This window comes from Trachurus trachurus (genome assembly GCF_905171665.1).
Source record: "Trachurus trachurus genome assembly, chromosome: 1".
NCBI classification, from domain to species: domain Eukaryota; kingdom Metazoa; phylum Chordata; class Actinopteri; order Carangiformes; family Carangidae; genus Trachurus; species Trachurus trachurus.
Window position 1 is genome coordinate 5,295,738 of NC_139891.1, and position 18,536 is coordinate 5,314,273.

Here is an 18,536-nt window from a genome sequence, read left to right on the forward strand (position 1 = left end):
TATAAGTTAATGTTTTTTTTTGTGAACTAAAGATGTAAATGTGGTACATGTAGTACAAAGATGAGCTATTTTTCATATCAGCTGAAACCTTAAATCCTTAATGCTACTGTATGAAAAATTATTCAAACTGTATAAAATTTCAAAACCACTTTATATTTACAAATTGAGTACAATATTCTGTAACATGTTTGTGAACCAAATAGTTACTCTCATTTTTTTTTTTTTAATGAAATCATTAGCTTTACTGTTATGGACAGATTTTCTTTTTCTCATGTGGGTATTATTATTTTTTCTGTTGAAAAATACGATTTAACTTCTTATCCTGAAGATGTGTGAAGGGTACATTCGACTAACAATACAGTAGTGAATTTGTTAACAAGATCAGGGGCATCTTGCCAAAGACACTTTTTATTTCTTCACTAGTGTGCATGTGTGTGTGTGTAAGGTGGTTTTGCACATATTTTTTTGAATGTTCAGATCATAAGCCATTTATTACAACTACCAGGATGGATGTATGTGAAATAAACATACCCTTAAATTCAGGCAGACTGTTGTGTCGTTGTGGCTTTTTCATTACAGAGTGTACTTAAAAACTGACTGAGGTCCTGTGCTGGGAACTGTACTTGTATTTTTCAATACTTAAACTAAATAAAAAAGCAAACTGTAATATACAACATATGATTTGGACTTCATTGTCTGTGTGAGCTGTGGTTTCAGGCAGTGAGGAACAGAGAGTGCTGTTGAGATGAACTGGACTGTGAAATCCATCTGCAGACTGCAAGACGACAGGACACACCCACTTCAGGTGATTTCTCAAAAGAATTCGATGTCATTTTTACATGTGAAGGTTTACGATCGATCTCAAGTACAGAAAAAGTTTTATTTCCACTTACTCGGCGTCTTGATAGCAGATAGTGTTTCTGCTAGACACTGCAGAGAGAAGTGTGTAACCAATACACTGTCGACTCACATCAGTGAATCCTTTGGTAGGGGAGACAGGGCCGTTGCTAGGAATTCTGGGCCCCCAGAAAGAATACCAAAGTGGGCCCCTGACTTTTCCACTTTTTTTCTTAGACTACGTACGTATTATCATTTTTTATTTAGCCTACTTTATTTTGATGCTAATGCAGCATTACTATGAGTATTAGTCAGGGTCTTACGCAGAATAATTCAGTCATACAAAGATTAGACTACTGGGGTGTTTTGTGGGCCCCACTGGGCGCTGGGCCCCTAGAATTATCATCACCTTTCTCCCCTATACAACGGCCCTGAGGGGAGAATATGTATGTTGTCATGATTTTACAGTTTTTCTCAGTTGGTTTGGCTCATTTCTCTAAACAGAAATTACATTCTCAAAACTCTCTAAGATCATTTGGCAAAACAGTGATACAGTTCAACCACAACACCATAGATCACTTGCAAAAGCACATCTCTCTCTCAAAACAGTTCACTCATGTGTCAAAACTAAATTTCCTTCTCATACAAATAGTCAGTTCCCCCAAAACGCATCGTCCCTTTGGCATTGTGTGAGCACTGCAAGTCAAAATGTTTAGATGTTTTGTCACTGTGGCAGAGGACCATTGAAATCGCTCATGTCCTCCTCTCAGTCTGAGCCCAGTGCTTCATTGACAATAGTTATACTAGTTTTTTTTCTGTAATTTTTTTTTCTGTAATTTCTGTTTTCGAAAAATGAGCCAAACCAATGGAGAAAAACTGTAACATCTCACATTTTAATGCTGGTGGCAACAGCCAGAAACTTCTTTTTTTTCAACTTATTCTCATGGGCACTTTGACTGAACCTCTTTGAATGTGGCTCAGACATTCACGTGGGCTCGAGGATGAACTGATTAGATTCTGATAGTCAAAGGTCAAGGTCATGGTGACATCATAAAACATGGTTTTGGCCTTGTGAACACAGAATCTTAAGAAAACAGAAAGGGTTTTGGCAGGGGCATACAAATACAAGGTGGTGATTCTAGTTAAAACTTGAACTGAACTACAATTTGGCAGATTTTCTTTAGTTACAGTAATGCTTCTGGGGTGTCTTAAAGGCGGACGAAAGTAAAACAAAAAAAACAATCAAAAAACTGAACAATCTATCAGCAGAGTTGTAATCGTGTGTGTGTGTGTGTGTGTGTGTAATCCATAATCCAGTGAGCCTGTTGTCACTTTCCTTCCTCTTTAGGGCTGAGTGGAAGGTTGCATCCTCAGTGTTAATCTGCTGCCATCTTGTGGAGTCAGTTAACTCCTACATTGTCCAGGATGTTTCATTTCTTCCTCTGACAACTTCTGCTTGCTCCCTTATCACCACACTGCACTATACTCTGTTAGCCTTAATCTTTACATATCTTACATAATGTAATTTTTCTGATAACAAATAGCAGCCATGCAGATACTCCCCTGTAATGTGAAGAGTGCTGTACAGATTACATCACCAATAAACTATAGGACTTTAATTTATTCAACTCAGTCTAAAGCCTCAAACTCTAAAGCATGGCATACAGTTCAACACCATACACACTGAGGCAATTGAAGTCTGTCTATGTATCTGTTCTTTCTATGCTTCTCTATAGGAACTACAACTTGCAACACCCGCTTTTCCTGTTACTGGATCTTTTGGGCCATCTAAAGCATGTAGGCTATATAGGTGGCATGATGTGAAAAGAATGAATTAATGAATAGCTGCTGACTGTGTAATGTGTTGGCCTGTTGCATGTCTTGTTTTTACTTTTGCTTACAACACTTAGGAAGTTACTCTGTGTGAAGAAAAAAAGACAAAAACCAAGTGTATAGAAAGCAATAATAGCAGTACATTGCCCTCCAATATTCCTCCAGCGCTGTGATTGATGCATGTTCAGCGTTTTTCAGCGTGCAGTTTCAACCAGATTTGCAATTACTCTGTCCTTTTATATATCAAAGTCAGCAATACATGTAAACTTGATTCAAGATTCTATTGCAGTACTAACAGCCTTAGCAAAAAGGGGCCACAATTTTGCAATTTTGCCAGCCAGTGGTTGAGTACCTTAACCAGGAGCTCTGCGGCAACAAAAGACATATTCCCCCCTCACAAATAGAAGCAACAATAACTATAAAGCACCAAAACCACAAACTGTAGGACAGATGTTGTCTTTTCTGGGGATGACAGCATCTTGGATCTATTATGAAATGAAAGCCGCCCCATTGCGGAGCCCTTATACGGGCCGCGGGACAAACAAACACTTCAGCACAGTTACTGGACTGAGGAAGCAGAGGGAGCTTTTCAGGTTCTTAAAAAGGATTTGCACACTGCTCCAGCACTAGGGAACACAGATTACAACAAGCCATTTCATTTATATGTTGCCGAAAAGATTACGTAAGATATGCAAGTGCAGTGTTATGCAGGGGACTCCAACAGGAAAACAACCCTCACATGAGCAGCACTTGTTGCTACCATTAAAAGTGTGCAGACCACCAAAAGATTGGGGGTGGGGGGTTTAGCACAGTGGACAGAATATCACATGAATGCAGTGTGTGTGCACATCACACATAAAGCAGAAGTGTGGCTGTATGTGTCACTCTCAATCACATGGAGCAGTTGAGCAAGCCAATAGAACCCTGAAGGTGAAATTAGCAAAGATTAGAGTAGATAGTCAATTCATTGGGTGGACGCTTTACTGCTTAGATAAGGAAGCTAACAGACCAACACATCACAACACCTCCCAATATGCTCACAGATATATTGGGAGGCCGATAGCACTAGTCCCCTATTTTAGAGGCCTGTATTAAGACATACCTCTTATTGAAAGGTTACATTTTCAATATGTTCACACACTGTGGTTATGCATTATTAATATGATATAGACCTGCACATGATTTGTTATGCTTAGTGTATAAGTCACAACTTTATTCATTACATGTAACATTCTTTTTTCCCATCAAAAAACACCATTGCCTCTGTCTCTTTGTTTATTTGACAGTTTCTTACTTCATCCTACAGGTACACCTGACCTGCATATAGGCCCACTGCCTCTTTCTTTCCCTAAATCCTCTACTGCAACTTACTTAAAAAGCCTCATAATGTGGAATCGTCTCTCCAGTTGGAGTGCCTTGCTTCATGCTAAATGTCCACTTTGTCCATACAGTGTGTTTTCTCTTTACTGACCCTGTTTTCTTGATTTGTTTCTTGTTGTCATTCCCATAGACCATGTCAATCAAACCAGGCACAGGCATCCTCTCTTTGGGGCCTTAAGTCTAACAAGTCATGAAATTATTTTAAAATAACCTCACAACACTGATCACAGATTTTGAACCATCATATTTGTTGCGCACTCTGGTGCAGTTTGGCCTTGGTGTCTTGCACTCTCTCCAGAGCTCCATCCCTCTGCACCAACCGCCGCCTGCATCACCTCCTTTCCCCTGCTGTTAATCCCTGCTGATGAACTAGCCTGCCATCTGAATTTGAATTTGAATTTTTATTTTTTTATTTTTTTTTGCACAAAGTTAAAAGAATACAACATACAACATGGTAGGTAACAATAGGACAGTGCAGGGAGAGGCAAAAAGCCACAAGGGGGTTATTTTTAAGCCTCCACCTTATATTACAGTTTAATGTGAAAAAACACAAAATAACATGAACAAATTAATAATAATAATTAAAAAAAAAGACTGACAACAATAAGAAGAAAATATTGCACTATGGATATGAATAAAAAAAATGGGCTATACAAATAAAATTGCCTTGTCTTGCCTAATTTGCCATCAGAAGGAGTTCTTTGAACTAACTTTGAATCTGATTGAGTCAGAGATTTATTTTGAAGCCTGCCCCTAGTGGCCTCTTTGATATTGCACTCTAAAACACTTCCGCTTTGACTTGACACTCCAAAGTATTCCTGGCTGCTGCACGCTTCGTCAGAGCTGCCGGCGGTGTTGTGTGTGTTTTCCTCTGTCCTGTTGTTACAGTCTGCGGCAGAACGCTCTCGACTAAATGGCCGAGAAACCAAGGTAAGATGAAGATGTGCCTGAGACATGGACTCATTCATACAGCAGCAGTCTGTAGCCTACAGTACGGTGAACGATTGGGGTCTGTCACATTTGAACCCTCACCCGTAATGTTGACAGAGACGTTATGTTTATTTTCATTAGGAAGTTTGACAGGTGACATGTTATCATATTTGGCATTAAATCTTGAAAGTTGAGAACTGCAATTTAGTTTTAATATGTAGTCTACTTTATAAACTAATTGTGAAGGCTACGCAATTGAAGTTAATGTGTAACTAACTAGCCTGTATGTTTCATTTCATGTGCGCGTGCCAAGTGTGGTAGATGGCAGCATTCACGTGGACGTCAAGGTAGTAAAACGTGAATATTTATTGATATATAATATTTATTACTTGATTGTTAATTTATCTGCTTATTGGTTGTCTATTGTTCTATTGTCTTAAGTGTTTATTTTTGAGCTCTCGCAAACCCTTTCCAATGTGGTCTCCTTCCACAAATGGCAAATAAACTGACTCTGACTCTTTATAACTCATATTTTTGTGATTCTTTTGTGATTTTCAGTAATGTTTCCGGGTCCTCAGAGACCCACGCAATGACTTGCTCTGTCAGTTCTGCACTGTTCATGACAACCGACCCTGTGATGTGGATCTCATCTCACCTGTCTCTGTTTGAACAGGATTATTATGGGAAGAGACTTCAGAAGACCTCAGACCTCCAGACCAGCGCCTGTGTGACTCCAGCCCAGCCCATCCCTGCCTTCGTCCGCCAGGCCCTGAAGAAAGTGCACCCTGATGTCACTGCCAGGTGTGTAGCCCCCTCTCTATTGCACTGCAACATCCTCACACTCTGATACTGGGTCATTCTATGAAAATGGTAGCTTTTCGAACAGCAATTTCATGTTTCATTTGTATTATTTTTTTAACAACTTAAACATGGTCACATAACAGTTAACCACTTACCATTATAAATCAACATAAATTACAGCTTAATGTATTTTAATATTTTTATTATATGATATTTAAAAAATGCTAATGGTGGTTGGTGTTAATGATCATTACTGGTGTTACCCACTGGTCACTGATGTTAACGAAAACTGGTGTTAAGTCGTTAAATCTTAAAATTGTCAACATATGAAGAGACGGTGCTGACTAACCATGTGCTCTTCAAAATGGACACGCCTCCAATTAACTCTTGACCCCAGAAGATGTTTGCAGAGATGAAGCAGTTTTTCAAAATAAAGGGTTTTACAAATAGTAACACCAGTGACATGAAATCAAGGGACAGCTATTTTTTGTAAATTATTTAAATTATTTATTGATATTTTCATTTTTTAAAGTATTATACTAAATAGCTATAACACTTTACTTTGTATTATAGTCTTTAAAACAGAAAAGTAGAAAAACATTTATTTAAATTCAAAATATGTCACTGAACCATGACTCCTTACCCGAGGGACAAGCCAAATTCATGTCACTAACCAGATTTTCAAGATATATTAAAAAAAAAAAGCATTATAACTGTCTTATGCATGGTTTAATAACAATAAAAAACTTTAATTACAAAAAAACATGTATATTTTATGTCATTGTTGAACACTTTTGAGTGCTTTTCCTGGTGAATAATGCAGGGACAGGAAAGCGACCATTTCTATAGAATGACCCTACTTACATTCAGTGTGTTTGCTCCTGCTGTAGGTATTATGGTTGTGGTTTGGTGGTACCAGAATGTCTGGAGGGCTGCAGGATCCTGGACCTGGGCAGTGGCAGTGGGAGAGACTGCTACATGCTGAGTCAGCTGGTGGGCGAGAAGGGCCATGTCACTGGTATTGACATGACTGAGGGCCAGGTACTGTACAGCAGCATCAGGGGCGTGTCCAGACATTTTTGATAGGGGTGGCCCAAGTGGGGCACTGACTTAAGTGGGGTGGCATGAAGCGTGAGCATGAGAGCCTGTGCGCAGACATTACGTACTCATGTATGCATGTGCACACTGCTCCAGCACTAGGGAACACAGATTACACCAAGCCATTTCATTTATATGTTGCTGAAAAGATTAAGATATGCAAGTGCAGTGTTATGCAGGGGACTCCAACAGGAAAACAACCCTCACATGAGCAGCACTTGTTGCTATCATTAAGTGTGCAGCCCACCAAAAGATTGGGGGTGGGGGGTTTAGCACAGTGGACAGAATATTACATGAATGCAGCGTGTGTGCACATCACACATAAAGCAGAAGTGTGGCTGTATGTGTCACTCTCAATCACATGGAGCAGTTGAGCATGCCAATGGGCTCTATGCACAGCTCCACCACTTCCTGAATTTAAGGCAGGTCCTTCATTTCCTGTCTTACATTACTAGACAAACTGATTAATCCATGTGTGTCTGAGTAGTCACAATGGTCAGACACACCTGGATTAATCAGTTTGTCCAATAATGTAAGACAGGAAATGAACCCTGAAGGTAAAATTAGCAAAGATTAGAGTAGATAGTCGATTAACTGGGTGGACGCTTTACTGCTTAGATAAGGAAGCTAACAGACCAACACATCACAACACCTCTCAATATGCTCACAGATATATTGGGAGGCCGATAGTACTAGTCCCCTATTTTAGAGGCCTGTATTAAGATATACCTCTTATTGAAAGATTACATTTTCAATATGTTTACACACTGTGGTTATGCATTATTAATATGATATAGACCTGCGCATGATTTGTTATGCTTAGTGTATAAGTCACTACACACTCATAATACACACAACTTTATTCATTACATGTAACATTCTTTTTTCCCATCAAAAAACACCATGGCCTCGCGCACACATAATGTACTCATGTATGCATGTGCACACGCAAACACACAGGTTTTGGCACCCAGTTTTGTCTGCAAAACCCATATCTACTTCAGTTAGAAAAACTAGACCTACTAGTCAAAATAAATAGTGGCAACATACAACTGTGATAGAAAACCTCAATATTTTATTCTTGAAAAAAAAAAGGTTACTTGACAAAAGCCAGTATAAAACAATGTATAAAATGCCTCTGACTGGGCATATAGCCCATCATATTTTGGGGTGGCACCTGGGGTAGCCAATCAGATTTCAGGGATGGCCTGTGCCACCCAAGGCCACTCCCTGAACACACCACTGATTAGCATCACATTACGTCTCTCTAATCAGCTGCAGCAGCCTCGCTGTATGTGTCACTGGCGATTAAATGATGTATGGTAAATTCAATAAATAGCCCTAAAAAGCATTATTGGATGTCGCTGGCTCGTAGACTGAAGATGTTCTACTTAAGACTCACTGATTCCATAGCGTGTCATTTACTGCTGTACACTAAAGATCAAACATAGGCTCTGGAAAAACAGGAACAACAAGACTGATTAAACATGATAAACAGAAACGTCACTGTCTGTGGTCTCTTCTAGCTCGAAGTGGCCAGGAAATACGTTGACCATCACATGCAAGACTTTGGCTACAAGAAGCCCAATGTCAGTTTTGTCCAAGGATACATTGAGGCCCTAACAGAGGCGGGTTTGGAGAAGAACTCATTCGATATCATCATGTAAGATATTTTTCTGATGCTCAGTTTCATATTTTACTGCAATGTAATTTCTGAAATGGTGAGCTGATCTGATGATTCTCTGCCATCATTAGTTCCAACTGTGTGGTGAATCTGTCTCCAGACAAGAAGCGAGTGCTGGCTGAAGCCTACAGTGTACTCAAGGTATTCTGCTTTACACTTTTTAATCAAATCACACAAAATATGACAACAATATCAAAAACAAAAGGCAAAACTATCTTTAATTAGGTCATTAAATTTGTTTGCATGGATACTCACTAAATACACAGCCCCCCCTGTTGATCATTAGGACGGTGGTGAGCTGTACTTCAGTGACGTCTACAGCAGTGGAAGACTAACAGAGGAAATTAAAAATCACAAAGTGCTCTGGGGTATGTCAGATTAATATCCTGCTGTTGTAAAAGATGACAGACACCTGCCAGGATATCAGAGTGTGGTTTTGTGTTGGCAGGTGAGTGCCTTGGCGGAGCGCTTTGGTGGAAGGATCTGCTTCAGCTGGCTGGAGAAGTGGGCTTCAGCCCCCCGCGGCTGGTCACAGCCACTGTCATCACTGTGGACAACAAAGAGCTGCAGGATGTCCTGGGTTTGTTGTTGTTTATGCTATTTCCTCTTTTTCGATCGATTTTTATATTAATCGCAATTTTTTTCTGGCGATTTTTTTTTTTTGGGACAACCAATCTTTATTGATCATGTATTCTGTGCCATTACACTAGACAAAGTCAAACCGGCCTGTTGTGTTCGTTTGTTCACAGATATATCAACAAACGAACACAACAGGCAAACTGATGTGATGTGTGTATTGTTTTTTGTAAATATGACTTATGATGTATTATCAAGTGTTTGGTTCAACCTGCTCTTGTTTAAGGAAAGAAAATCACAATAATTGAAATATAAAATCGCAATACTTGGTAAAATCAAATCGCAATACTTGTTTAATCAGAATCACAATTTAAATCGAATCGGGACCCAAAAATCATTAGAGAATCGAATCGGCACAAAAGCATATCGGCCCAGCCCTACTTTACAGCTTGCTTAAAGGGATAGTTCAACATTTTGGCAAACTGGCCATAAAAATAGCTTGCACTGACAATTAAAGATAACAAACCTGCTCCTAAGACTATAGGGATTATGGCAATGGGCCAACATGTTTAACTATCCCTTTAAGGACGGTTGCATTAATAAGCAATAATACAGTAAGCTAGATCAAACTGACTGTGTTACAACAATATAATGACGTATTTTTAACGTTATATTGAAGTCAGTTGAACCCTTTTCTTCTGTTTATTTTCACCTCATCCACCTACACAATTCTTTCACTTTAGACTTATGCTCAGGCTGAAGATGATACAGAACTATGTGAGATAAACTAAGTGTCACATGGTGACAGATACAACAAGGCTAAGAGGAGTGACAAAAATTAAAACTACATGTATATTTTTCACGTGATCACACAGTCTTTAGAGGTCTAACTGGCAAGACTAAGTAGATTCCCCTGTATGAGCATACCATTGGCATGTACTCCCTTTACGGTTAGTTACATCTTGTGAGTCTATAACTATATTACAGAGCGGCCTCAGTGTGTGAGACTGGGGAACTGCATGACAGACACAGTGGTGAGCAGTATACCTTACCTCTTCACACTGTTCACTGTGGATTTTACATCTAAATCTGAATCTTGCCATGTTCAGAAGTACTCAGATGATACGGCCATCGTGGCATGTGTGAAGAAGGGACAGGAAGATGAATACAGGAAATCCTGAATTCCTGCTGCCATCAAAATGCACAATGCCTTTTGTTAGTTTATACACGGTTACTTTTTATATAATTTTATATTATTTATGATATCATTGTTATATAAGCTCCTGGACGATCTAAATTTCCCTTCTATGGAGTATTTTCTATTCTATTTGGTTTTATTTCAAGACAAAAAACACACCTTCAGTTTTCCTCGTGCTTATTCCTTAAAGGACAAACTATCACTATCACTGTCACTAAATATCTACAGGGCCACACGTTTTCTCATAATGAGGTTCATGCTTAATTATGCCATAAAAATATATACACCATGTAGTCTATGTTAACAGTGGACTACTCTGGCAGTTGGCAGGTACTGTAGTTTATAAGAAATAATTGTAGAGCTGTTTTGCATTTAACAAGAAGTGATACAAGGGAGGTGTCAGTGGACATAAATTAAACAGAGTTTGAAACATTTTTCAATACCAGTACTTTATTTGTTTATTTTTCATGAGATTCCCATGTTCAGTTTTTGCACAGTATTTTATACATGTGCAACAGGTGCAATATTTTAACATCCATGCTATCATTTTTAAGAGGGCTTTGTTTTGTGATTTTTGCTAGTGTGAATGTTGTTGTCAATATTGAATGAAAAGCTATCTTAGATATAGTTAGGTTTTCATAATAACTATAAAATTACAAATCCTTTAAACTAGTGTTAATGGCCACAGTACAAATGTATAATTCAGGTTAACTTTGGTTATCACAACCTTGAGCTGTACAAGTTCAATAACTGGCAAACATATCAGTGTAGATTGTTGCATTTCATCTTTTTTTTTTCTCTCCTACCTTTTCTGGCAATGCAGGTGACTTCAAGTTTGTCTCTGCCACGTACCGCCTGTTTAAGATCCCTAAAGGCAACACCAAGGCCTGTCAGGTCATATACAATGGGAGCATTACTGGGGTAGAGGACAGCTTTCAGTTTGACAGTCAGTACACATTCAAGGTCAGTAGATGCTGCAGCACAGGTCCAGCTTTTAAATATCTTTTGTACACCCACTGTATGTTAAATGGCGTCAAATGTGTATTTGACAGGCTGATGCCGTGGTGGACGTGGATGGAGAGGTGGCCAGCATCCTGACCCATTCAAGATTTGCGGAGGACTTCACTTTCCAGCCACCTGGAGGCTCTGAGCCGTGTGGAGTCAAACCTAAGGTCAGTGTCACACAACTAAATTCTTAAAGGGATAGTTCACTCAAAATTGAAATTCTTCTCTGAGTTACAGGGGGGCTCGGCGCAGCACTGCATGTCCATATGATGGTTGTGAATGGGCCTCACTTTTATTCGTCCTAAAAGACACACCAAAAACCATCCAAATACCTCCATTGTGCTCGTCTGTAATGTCCCTCTTGTATTGAAGCCCCAACATGAGAAATTGTTCCGAAAAAAATTAAATAAGTCTATATTTTAATCTTGTTTGTAGCGGAAGCTCCCAGTGTCTAAGGGTGCTTTCACACCGCTAGTTGAATTATTTAGTCTGCACCAGACAGTAAAATTGTTACATTGTAGCTACAGGCTGCGGAGTGGTGCGCAGTCACACATGCAAACAAACTAAAATTGGTCTGAATGATGTTTCGTCATCTTCCGGTAGAAATAAGTGCCAATTTGGACTTTCACAATGGAGACAACACTGTAAAACACTGTACAATTAGCGTGATATACAGTAGCTCATAGATGTACCGTTTATTAGCGGCCAAGCACGACCTCTCTCTCTCTCTCGCTCCCTGTGTGGTTGTATGTGAGTGAGTGTGTCTGTGTACTGGCAGAGATGATGGTGAAACACGGTTTCTTTTTTTCCGTGAGAGACTGTGGCGGGCCCAAACACACCCCACTTTTCATTGAAAATACACAGGTAGACCTGAGTTGGTCCAGGTTCGCGTTCACACCGGAGGGGCCGCACCAGATGTTGGCATTTGGTGCGGAATCAAGCGGACCGAGACCACCCCTTTTTGGAGGTCTCGGTCCGCTTGATTTAGTGCGCACCCGAGTGCGATTGATGCTTTCACACCGACGAAAACGAACCGAACTAAGAGCTTTTGGTTCGAATGGACCGTTTAGTGCGCACCAACTGCTGTTGGTGTGAAAGCGCCCTCAGTTCACTGCTTTGCCTGTGTCTGTGCAAATCACACGAGATTCCGGCAGAGCAACACTGGGAGCTTCCGCTACAAACAAGCTTAAAATATAGACTTATTTGATTTTTTTCTCATGTTGGGGCTTCAATACAAGGCGGATGGTTTTTGGTGTGTCTTTTTGGACGAAGAAAAGTGAGCTCCGTTCTCAACCGTCATATGGCAATGCAGTGCTGCGCCGAGCCCCGCTGTAACTCTGAGAAGGCACGGAGGACTCTGAAACTTCTCCCAGCCCTTAGTCGACATGAGGGTGAGTAGATAATGAAATTTAAATTTTGAGTGAACTATCCCTTTAAAGTCCCAGTATGTAACTTATTTGGCTTTTTATTAGCAAAAATCAAATATTGCTTTCATAAATACGTATTTCACTGAAGTGGAATCACACCCGCATACAAATGAAAGTTTTCTCGTACCTTAGAATGAGTTGTTACAAGTCGTTACAAATACATAAGTGGGCGACGCACCGAACCGAGGCGGCCATGTTGCATCGCCATTTTTTACGTTCAGTGGCAGCGTGACTGTAGGTAACCACGGAAACTCAGCGGAGCTGTCGGCTCGGGGAGAAAGTTTTCCAGGTAGCGCCTGTTAAAACTGTCACCACTGTGTAGTGTGAGGAAGGACGGAGGCACTGGTGTTGCATTCAGGTGCAGTCAGGCAGACGGCCGTCGGCAAACCAACCGGATGTCATTTTACTTGACGAGTAAAACATGGGTCAGGTAAACAATACGACATCACCATGACAACATATTGTCACGCCTGTATTGTTTTGCCTCGTGCTGGCAGGCCACTTGTTACATGCAGCGTCTGTTGTCTGTCTGACGTCTGCCCGATTTCACGTGAATGCAACATCAAGAATACGTTCCGATATGCAACCGCACCGCTAGATGAGGTAATTCCTACAAATTATACCTTTAAGTGAAAATGTACTTGTCTGATCTCTCTTTGAGCACTAGAGGTCAGTGTGTTTGTAGTATTAGTTTGAAGTGTGTGACACACCCAGAGAGCCCACTGTGCACACAGTCGCACATGCATGTGTGCACCAGGACGCATGCTGAAAGTTCTTACACACACACACACTCACATACCCATTCAAACATACAAACGCACACATCCACACACACAAGGTCAAGCAGCTGTCTTGGAGTCATAACCAGACTGTGGAGTCCTGCTGAGGAACCTTGAACAGGAAGGAATGTTCTCTTCTCAACTAATAGAATACCATCTTATCAGCTCTCATGGTCATTCTGTGTCCGCGTGCACACACACACACAGACACACACACATCTACAAACACCATTATACGTTTTTCAGTGACTACCCTAATCCTTTAATCACTCATGGCAGTTCCACTCTGCCAATGATGGGTTGTCATTGTGTTTTTGTGACGCAATTAAGTAAATGAAAAATCCGAGTGATTCATCAAAAACAGTCCTTTAGTTTAACCCTTGGACCGCCCCTCTGAAGTGAAATCTGTTTTGAGGTAGTTTATTCCAATCAAGGTGGCCAGTTAGTGATAATAGCAATAAAAAAGCCTTTGGTCTTGGTCTTTAAAGCACAGCTACTGTGAAATGCTGATTAATGAACAACCCATGTCTGATAGCAGAGAGAAAGAGCTGCACACCACAAGTAAACATTCACTGAAAAAGCCCAGTGTATAACAACAATTTATTCAAAAAATGTCAATCATCATATTGATTGTTTTTTATTAAAGTAGGAAACATCTCCCCACTTCTTAGATTGTCTGGATGGAGATGAAGTTACACAGTTATTATGCAACACTTAAAAGGGAACCAATAATAGGTTGTAAACCTCTAATGATTTCTACCCTGTTGAACTATTAATACAGGCAAATATTGTGGATCCTTTCGAACTGGCCCTTCAGCTGGAGAAACCAGGTCCAGGTTCAGCCACAGGGGGGTGCTGCAGCACACGGTCTACTGGCTGCTGCAAGTGATGATGGGAAGAACACACAGAAATTCAACCCAGCATCATCATGTGAATGTCAACAGTGGTTGTGCAGTGTCAGTATGTTGACTCGTTGTAACATCTAATTTTGTTAGTTAAAATTGAAATGTTATAACTGGTATTACTGATATTTTAATTAATATTCAGTTGTAGCAATTTAAATGAAGGGTTTTCTATGAATGTGTTGTGATTGCTCTGCACATACTTCCTACTCAGTCTCAACCAGTGGATAAAAAAAAACTGAAAAGAATTTGAATTATTCAGATAATAGTGTTGCTTTAACAAAATGACTTCAGCACTTATTATTAGACACTACAAATTCCTTTTCTCCTCAAGGCTAATTTTCTTCCATTGGCCTGCAGTCTCTAACATCTCAGTCTGTGCCATTCACACCTCATGAGTGACCATTCTTGCCACACAAATGACACTAATTTTGTAACAATATGTTTGTAGCAATTTAACTCATTTTTAGGCAGATTTGCAATAGTGTTAGTTTTGCAACAATGTTCTAGTTACTAAGTGGTATGATAATTATCATGTGGTTATTTCTATTAAAGGAAAATAAATTATTTAATTCTATTGAAGGTCCTCTTTTCATTTTACACGTCTATATTCTGGGGGTTTTACAGCATGCATGTAGAACTTTTAAACCAGGAAAAGTGCAAATTTGATTGAAATAGGCCTCTAGTGTCATAAACAGGCACTGGCAATAGTTCTATAACCAGGGTGTCAAAACTGACAGATCAAAGTTTGTTCAGAGGATGAGAAATTACCATACATGATTAGGCTACATAAGTAAATACTGCATCAAAGATAAAAGTTTTATTTTGATATTGCATTGTGGAACAATATGAATACATTGACATCTTGAGCTTTCTCCTCAAATCCACCATAGAAAAAATATTGTTTGGTTGAACTGCTCATATTTCATCCACATCCAAATAAAAAACTTTAATTTACCTGTCAGGAGGAATTAGCCCTACAAGTAGACAGTGCACATAAGAGATCATAGGTCTAAAAGTGTGGGAACAAACTGTGATAAGGGACAGTGGGGATGCTGCAGTGGGACAAAAGAGCATCAGCATGCTCCTGTATAAAATGTGTGATGCAATGTAACGAATAAATCAAATAAAAACAAAAAGTATCCTACCCTGTGTCATTCAGAGGATCAAGGTGACATTGCATTATACTGTACGAGTGCTTTTGGATCGTGACATGTGTGCATCCTCGATGTTTATATCAAAGTGACATGTCGGTTCATATACCTACAGTGCAGTGCTAATGCTGTGGTTGGATATATGTTTAAAAAAAAGTCACGAGCAGAGTCCTGTCTGTCTCTTAACATGAGGTGCACTTGTTTTGGAATTTGATTCGCCGAGGAGGCTGCGAAAGCCCCGCCCCCCGCCCAGCGGAGCCTTCCCATTGGCCGCCGCCGTCGCCTGTCTCGGGGACATCAGGGGAGGCACGAGTTGGCCCATAAGCCTGCGCTCGCGAGTCATCAGTGTCGGACACGTAGTGGGAACGAGCAGGTCCCCGATGCACAAGTCACGGCAACCCTCGGCGGAGATGAAGGCGGACTCCGACTGGCTTTGATTTTTAACAGCCCTTTTCATTCAGGAGGTTGGTTGCCAATGGTTATCAATATGGCAGAGCCGTTATCCCAAGCGCCCACTGCTACAAAAATGGCGTCACTTAACCGGGTCCGAGCTTTGGCGATGATTTTCTTAACTGTCACTGGCTGTTGTGTCGCCCCGACAAGTGGCAAGGAAGGGTCCGAGGAGACCGTCATCATAGGGCTCCGACTGGAGGACACGGACGACATTTCCTTCATGGATAGGGGCTACCTGCGGGTGAGCGAGCGCTCTCGGGTGAAATTGAGGGTGTACGGGCAGAACATCAACAACGAGACCTGGTCCAAGATTGCTTTCACGGAACACGAGCGGAGCCGGGCGGTGCAGGGGAGCGTTGACAGCTCCTCGGGGGATAACCAGAGCCAGGAGGACCCGTCCGGCTCGCATCCCTGCGGCATTAGGACTTCGGATATAATCATATTGCCCAACATCAACCAGAATCGAAAGACGTCGGGAATAGTTGAAATCGAGGTCAAACCCCTGCGGAAGACGGAGAGGAGTAAAGCGTATTACCTTTGCATCGCCACCTCCACGCCGCCCGCCGCGGCCGGGATGCACGACCCGTGGACGGAGAACACTTGGATCTACCACGACGGGGATGACACCAAAGTGATAGTGGTGGAGGAGAAAAAGTTTCTGCTGCCTTTCTGGCTCCAGGTCATCTTCATCTCCATGTTGCTGTGTCTGTCGGGGATGTTCAGCGGCTTGAACCTGGGGCTCATGGCTCTGGACCCCATGGAGCTCCAGATAGTCCAGAACTGCGGGACGGAAAGGGAGAAGAATTACGCCAAAAAGATCGAGCCGGTCCGGAGCCAAGGGAATTACTTGCTTTGCTCGCTCCTGCTCGGGAACGTGTTAGTGAACACCACGCTGACCATCCTGCTGGACGACATCGCGGGCTCGGGCTTGATCGCGGTGGTCATGTCCACCATCGGGATAGTGATTTTTGGAGAGATCGTTCCCCAGGCCATCTGCTCCAGACACGGCCTGGCCGTCGGCGCCAACACCATCTTCCTCACCAAGTTCTTCATGCTGCTCACCTTCCCCGCCTCCTACCCGGTGAGCAAGCTGCTGGACTACCTGCTGGGACAGGAGATAGGGACCGTGTACAACCGGGAGAAGCTGCTGGAGATGCTGCGCGTCACGGACCCGTACAACGACCTGGTGAAGGAGGAGCTGAACATCATCCAGGGCGCGCTGGAGCTCAGGACTAAGACCGTGGAGGACGTGATGACGCCGCTCAGAGATTGCTTCATGATCCCCGGGGACGGCACCTTGGACTTTAACACCATGTCCGAGATCATGAAGAGCGGCTACACGCGCATCCCGGTCTTCGAGGGCGAGAGGTCCAACATCGTGGACCTGCTCTTCGTCAAGGACCTGGCCTTCGTGGACCCGGATGATTGCACCCCGCTCAAAACCATCACTAAGTTTTACAGCCACCCGTTGCATTTTGTGTTCAATGACACCAAGCTGGATGCGATGCTGGAGGAGTTTAAAAAAGGTGAGACTGCTGCTCCATCATCCATACTCTCCCTCTCTCTTATTCAGTGTGTGTGTGTGTGTGTGTGTGTGTGTGAAAAGTTTCCCCTAACATCAGCTCTTGACACCTGAACATGACACTGTGTCTGTTATTCTAATGGCAACTGAAAAGCTCAGCATATAAAAGTGCAGGAGAGCTCTCTTCTCTTCAGCCTCAAGTGATAAAGTTAATTGCATGAGCAGGTTGGCATTTCACCTGTCCACAGAGTTATGTTATTTAATGTAAGTATGTCAGGTCTTATAATGGATCCACAGCTCCTCCTCTGATGTGCATATCTCCATCTATAGGTCAAGTTATTAGAAGTGAATCCAACCTGATTTTCAGGAATAAAAGGAGGAGGAGGAGGAGGAGGAGGAGGAGGAGGAGGAATTCTTGTCTTCTGCAAGATTTCACAAGAAAATTCCAGGTAGTGAGGGGGAGAAAGAGAAAGAGGATGTGGAGGAGGAGGAGGAGGATGGGGTGGTTTTGGCGCTTCTTATCAGGCCGGCCTCACAAAGCACCACATCAGTAGGGAGGTGCACTTGCCACAGCCTCACTGGTCACTTCCTGCCAAGGGGAGGAGGAGGAGGAGGAGGAGGAGGAGGAGGAGAAGGTGTCCTTATCTTCCTCCATCGCTTCCATTCAGTGTTAATGTTCACACGCTCTCTCTCTCTGTTTTGCTTTCCTCCTCTTACCTTGACCTCCTCTCATTCATTCATTCACCTTTTTTTCTTTCTTTTTTTTACTCTTTCCCCCCTCCCTCCATCTGTCTCTCTCTCTCTCTCTGATTTGTGAATGCATTAGGACATGTGGGAATGGTGCAACGGCATTGCTGAGGTTATCAGGTGGGGGCATCTTGTTTGAGAACCTGCTTAAATCCCTCTCTTACCTCTCTTGTGCTTGCCTCTTGAGTGATGGTGGCGATAACTCCTTTT

General features: G+C 41.8%; 2 protein-coding genes across 2 annotated transcripts in view; both read left to right on the forward strand.

Annotated features, from left to right (window-relative positions):
- The first annotated feature begins 4,843 nt into the window (after positions 1 to 4,843).
- Positions 4,844 to 15,545, forward strand: as3mt (arsenite methyltransferase). Its single transcript, XM_083989891.1, has 11 exons — positions 4,844 to 4,980; positions 5,294 to 5,327; positions 5,654 to 5,781; positions 6,672 to 6,822; positions 8,406 to 8,542; positions 8,635 to 8,704; positions 8,850 to 8,931; positions 9,012 to 9,143; positions 11,161 to 11,300; positions 11,390 to 11,509; positions 14,330 to 15,545. The coding sequence occupies exons 1-11, from the start codon at positions 4,964 to 4,966 to the stop codon at positions 14,435 to 14,437; spliced, it is 1,119 nt and encodes a 372-aa protein (XP_083846017.1). The 5' UTR covers positions 4,844 to 4,963; the 3' UTR covers positions 14,438 to 15,545.
- A 546-nt stretch (positions 15,546 to 16,091) lies between these two features.
- cnnm2b (cyclin and CBS domain divalent metal cation transport mediator 2b) overlaps positions 16,092 to 18,536 on the forward strand; it is a gene marked incomplete at both ends in the record, with an annotated part of 48,846 nt that continues 46,401 nt past the window's right edge. The window contains one exon of the mRNA XM_083975132.1: positions 16,092 to 17,583. Coding sequence (XP_083831258.1) covers positions 16,092 to 17,583 — 1,492 coding nt within the window. The remainder of the gene's footprint in view (positions 17,584 to 18,536) is intronic.

Bases quoted from the DNA above. Each gene is read 5' to 3' on its own strand.
- as3mt (XM_083989891.1), top strand. The intron at 8,543-8,634 runs GTAAGATATTTT...TGCCATCATTAG, and splicing joins AACTCATTCGATATCATCAT to TTCCAACTGTGTGGTGAATC. The intron at 8,705-8,849 runs GTATTCTGCTTT...GTTGATCATTAG, and splicing joins AAGCCTACAGTGTACTCAAG to GACGGTGGTGAGCTGTACTT.